This window comes from Pempheris klunzingeri, chromosome 5, assembly GCF_042242105.1.
Source record: "Pempheris klunzingeri isolate RE-2024b chromosome 5, fPemKlu1.hap1, whole genome shotgun sequence".
Classification (NCBI taxonomy): Eukaryota; Metazoa; Chordata; class Actinopteri; order Acropomatiformes; family Pempheridae; genus Pempheris; species Pempheris klunzingeri.
Genome location: NC_092016.1, coordinates 352501 through 357500, shown reverse-complemented (window position 1 = coordinate 357500; position 5000 = coordinate 352501). Strand labels below are relative to the sequence as shown.

At 51.7% G+C, this 5000-nt stretch overlaps 1 protein-coding gene across 1 annotated transcript in view; it reads left to right on the top strand.

Annotated features, from left to right (window-relative positions):
* Positions 1-5000, top strand: part of ankrd27 (ankyrin repeat domain 27 (VPS9 domain)) — a 25942-nt gene that overhangs the window by 9001 nt on the left and 11941 nt on the right. Inside the window, exons 3-9 of the mRNA XM_070830876.1 lie at positions 214-324; positions 885-1193; positions 1736-1795; positions 1955-2008; positions 2932-2997; positions 3169-3245; positions 3573-3694. Of these exons, the coding sequence (XP_070686977.1) occupies positions 214-324; positions 885-1193; positions 1736-1795; positions 1955-2008; positions 2932-2997; positions 3169-3245; positions 3573-3694 (799 nt within the window). The remainder of the gene's footprint in view (positions 1-213; positions 325-884; positions 1194-1735; positions 1796-1954; positions 2009-2931; positions 2998-3168; positions 3246-3572; positions 3695-5000) is intronic.

Sequence of the window (5000 nt, the reverse complement as noted above, 5' to 3'; positions counted from 1 at the left end):
AACATGCTAATGATTAGCAGGCGTGATGTTTACTGTGGACTGGCGACCAGGGTGACCCCGACCAAAGGCAGCCCCCCCCCCATAGACAATAGATGGATGTTTACTGTGTTACAGTTAGCCTGGAGCCTGTTAGCATGCTAACAGCTGATTGGCAGTAATCACAGTGTGGACGGCCCGTTATGATCTTCTGTCCCGTCCTCTGACTTCCTGCAGGTTCTGGTTCCTTGTTGTGGGAGTTTGACGGCCAGCAGCTTCTCAGACTCTCAGTTCGACAGCTATGTCCTGCAGCCGGTGGAGGACGGGTACCGCACGGTGGATGGAAAGGTTAGTCCTCACTGCAGAAACCTCAGCTCCATCAGCTCCATCAGACTCTCTGACTAAACACTCGGTTACTAAACTCAAGGGAACAGACAAAGTTTGGACTTTTCCAGGGATGAAACCTCAAAACGATGCTGTTCCAGTTTAACTCTGCGTCCTGTTGGCTGTCCAGAACGTTCTGGGCTAAAGATAAGATAGAGAACTACCTGTCCACATCCTGAAGGACTGCTAGGTAGTAAAAGTGTTGGAACTGGTCCAGTAGATCACCAGTAGATCACCTCAGCCAGCAGCCACCAAACAGGCTGCAATGGCTGCAACGTGATTCTTTGGGACAACTGCACCTGATCACAGTAGGTCCACTAAAAGAGCTTGTTTGATCCACTGACAGGCTCAGAGTGTTATTCTAAGTGTGTGACAGCATCATGGAAAGGATCCCTACAGAGAGAGACCTGGAAGATCCTTTTGGTTTAACCACAAACAGCACACACACCAGACTACATTCACTGAGTGGATCTAGTGTTTGCGGTTAAACCGGGATCTCTTGGTAACTATCATAACTGTTGCAGGAGGTCAGGATCCAGGACAGGCAGGTCCTGCTGGGGTCCGGCCCCCCGGCGCCGGTGTGCGTCCCCATCCTGTTCGAGGAGACCTTCTACAACGACCAGGAGCAGAGCTACAGCATCCTGTGTGTCTCCCGGCCCCTGGAGGAGGAGCCCGGCCCGGCCGAGCCCGGCCCCCCGCCCCCCTACTGCCTGAAGAGCCTGGAGGACGTCAGGGAGTTCCTGGGACGGCACGGCCAGAAACTGGACAAGCTGATCCAGGGCTTCTGTCAGACCTTCAGGGAGCAGGAGAGGAAGGGCCTCCGACACCACATAGTGGGACCAACCCTCCTCCCCCCCCCCCTCCTCCTCCTCTTCTTCTTCTTCTTCTTCTTCCTCCCCCTTCCCCCTCATCCTCTTCTTCTTCTTCTTCTTCCTCCCCCTTCCCCCTCATCCTCTTCTTCTTCTTCTTCTTCTTCCTCCCCCTTCCCCCTCCTCCTCCTCTTCTTCTTCTTCCTCCCCCTTCCCCCTCATCCTCTTCTTCTTCTTCTTCTTCCTCCCCCTTCCCCCTCCTCCTCCTCTTCTTCTTCTTCCTCCCCCTTCACTCTCCCCCTCCTCCTCTTCTTCTTCTTCCTCCCCCTTCACTCTCCCCCTCCTCCTCCCTCTTCATTGATCAGACTTTATTGGTTGCTCCTCTGTTGACCTAATGTTTACCTGGTTAGCCTGTTGAAGTTAATCCAGTCAGCGGGATAATGTCATTTCCTCTTGTGACTTCTCTGTAACCTGATGGGGGGCTGGGGGGGCTGGGGGGGGGGGGCGTGTCTTTGTTGGGGGTGTTTGTCCCGTTGAATGAGACGTCCTGTCCTCCGTCCCGTCAGGACTCGGTGAACGGCCTTTACACCAGATGTCTGCAGTGTCTCCTCAGAGACTCTCGCCTGGTGAGTGACTGGCCTGCTGTCCATCATGTGCTCATCACACAACCCCCCCATCACTTCACTGGGGGAGGAGGAGGGAGGAGGAGGGGGAGGGAGGAGGGAGGGAAGAGGGAGGGAGGAGGAGTTTCTCTCTGACTGTGTTTGGGTTTGTTTTTCCTACAGAAAGTTCTGGCGAAGCAGGAGCTCCAGATGACTCTCCTCAAACAGGCCGTCGAGGTCAGTCAGTCATCAGTCAGTCGTCAGTCAGTCGTCAGTCAGTCCTCAGTCAGTCGTCAGTCAGTCGTCAGTCAGTCAGTCGTCAGTCAGTCGTCAGTCAGTCATCAGTCAGTCGTCAGTCAGTCGTCAGTCAGTCAGTCGTCAGTCAGTCATCAGTCAGTCGTCAGTCAGTCGTCAGTCAGTCAGTCGTCAGTCAGTCATCAGTCAGTCATCAGTCAGTCGTCAGTCAGTCGTCAGTCAGTCAGCAGTCAGTCAGCAGTCAGTCAGCAGTCATCAGTCAGTCGTCAGTCAGTCATCAGTCAGTCATCAGTCAGTCGTCAGTCAGTCGTCAGTCAGCAGTCAGTCGTCAGTCAGTCAGTCATCAGTCAGTCAGTCAGTCAGTCGTCAGTCAGTCAGTCATCAGTCAGTCAGTCAGTAGTCAGTCAGTCAGTCAGTCAGTCATCAGTAGTCAGTCAGTCAGTAAATGAACATCAGTGTAAGTGAATATTTCAGACCTGATGGGGAACTGATGCTGTTATATCTCTCTCTCCAAAGCCACCAGACTCCATTCACAAAAACAGTCATTTTACGCCACAGAACACAGGAGTTACTGTTCCAGTTGCTGTGACTTCGGTGTTTTAACATGTCAGTTTGGATCAGAATTGACCGTTTAAAACACAGAAGTTACACAACTCAAACAAACAGCAACCAAACTAACTGATGGGGGCAGCAGTGCTGTGCTGTGCTCTGCAAGGTGAAATTACTGTTTTTATCAATTGGGTCTGGTGGCTATGAAGAGAGCACAGAGAATGAGAGAACGGCTTCAGTTCCCCATCAGAGAGGTCCGTCTGATGCAGCGTGGAAATATTCTAAATACAGCGTCCGTTTAAACCGCTGCTGTGTGAGCTAAAGTGTGTGTGTGTGTGTGTTTCCTCCTCTTCCAGATCTACGTCCATCATGGCATCCATGATTTAATTTTCAACTTTGTGGGAACGCTGGAGGCCAGCCAGGTAGGTGTGACCCCTCAGAAACATGGAGGCAGCTCGTCCTCCTGAGCGACGCTGTAAAATAACTCGGTTCTTCTTCACTGATTCCCGTTAATGAATCAGACACAGTGAAAATATGTGCTCACGCGTCATGTGACACGGCTGCTCTCATGCCGCTCTGCTGCTCGCCAACAGGACGCCGCCTTCAACAAAACCAGCAGGAGTCTGCAGGAGCTGCAGCAGAAGGACCTGGGAGTCAAACCGGAGTTCAGGTCAGTCCCACACCCGCAGGTCACCTGACCACTTCCAACACTTCTGGTCGGCCGGAATGAACACTATCTATCCTGTTCTAGAGGTCAAAGGTCACAGTTAGACGACAGGTAGCGTGGCTGCCATCATGTGGGTGCGTTCATAGAAATCAGACATCCCAGAACTTATCCAAAGACAAAGAACAAGCAAACTTTTAAAAAAATGATACTCAGATATCAAATGTCAGATTTCAGACGGACTGTGAACGCACCACCAGAGGGTCCTACCACCGACACACCTCCACTGTTTCTGTTTCATGCCTCTGACCTGCCGCTGCTCTGTTCCTGCAGTATAAACTTGTCTCGGGCAAAGAGAGAGCTGAGTCAGCTCAACCAGCAGACCTCCCCCCTCCTCAAACTGCTCTGCCTGCGTAGAGTCGCCCTGACGGCCACCCAGACCCCCCGGCGCTCAGGTACGCACCACCGGTCTAACGCCGCTCCTCGTCTCCGTCGGTCCTCTGACGGGCTGGACGGCCGGCTGACCTCTGTGACCCCCCGGCATCCTCTGGCTGTCTGTAATCAGATCAGACCAGGACCCCTGATCACCAGCAGACTGACAGCAGGGCTCAGCTGGTCCTCCTCAGTCCTGATCCTCCTCAGTCCTGGTCCTCCTCAGTCCTGGTCCTCCTCAGTCCTGGTCCTCCTCAGTCCCAGTTGTGTGTGTGTGTGTTCTCAGTGTGTGTGTGTGTGTTCTCAGAGTGTGTTCTCAGAGTGTGTTCTCAGAGTGTGTTCTCAGAGTGTGTTCTCAGAGTGTGTGTTCTCAGAGTGTGTGTTCTCAGAGTGTGTTCTCAGAGTGTGTGTTCTCAGAGTGTGTGTTCTCAGAGTGTGTGTTCTCAGTGTGTGTTCTCAGAGTGTGTTCTCAGTGTGTGTTCTCAGAGTGTGTTCTCAGTGTGTGTTCTCAGAGTGTGTGTTCTCAGAGTGTGTGTTCTCAGAGTGTGTGTTCTCAGTGTGTGTTCTCAGTGTGTGTTCTCAGTGTGTGTTCTCAGAGTGTGTGTTCTCAGTGTGTGTGTTCTCAGTGTGTGTTCTCAGAGTGTGTGTTCTCAGTGTGTGTTCTCAGTGTGTGTTCTCAGTGTGTGTTCTCAGAGTGTGTGTTCTCAGTGTGTGTGTTCTCAGTGTGTGTTCTCAGTGTGTGTTCTCAGTGTGTGTTCTCAGAGTGTGTGTTCTCAGTGTGTGTGTTCTCAGTGTGTGTGTTCTCAGTGTGTGTGTTCTCAGAGTGTGTGTTCTCAGAGTGTGTGTTCTCAGTGTGTGTTCTCAGTGTGTGTTCTCAGTGTGTGTTCTCAGAGTGTGTGTTCTCAGAGTGTGTGTTCTCAGTGTGTGTGTTCTCAGTGTGTGTTCTCAGTGTGTGTTCTCAGTGTGTGTTCTCAGTGTGTGTTCTCAGTGTGTGTTCTCAGAGTGTGTGTTCTCAGTGTGTGTTCTCAGAGTGTGTTCTCAGTGTGTTCTCAGAGTGTGTTCTCAGAGTGTGTTCTCAGAGTGTGTTCTCAGAGTGTGTTCTCAGTGTGTGTTCTCAGAGTGTGTGTTCTCAGTGTGTGTTCTCAGAGTGTGTGTTCTCAGAGTGTGTGTTCTCAGAGTGTGTGTTCTCAGAGTGTGTGTTCTCAGAGTGTGTTCTCAGAGTGTGTTCTCAGAGTGTGTTCTCAGAGTGTGTTCTCAGTGTGTGTTCTCAGAGTGTGTGTTCTCAGTGTGTGTGTTCTCAGTGTGTGTGTTCTCAGTGTGTGTGTTCTC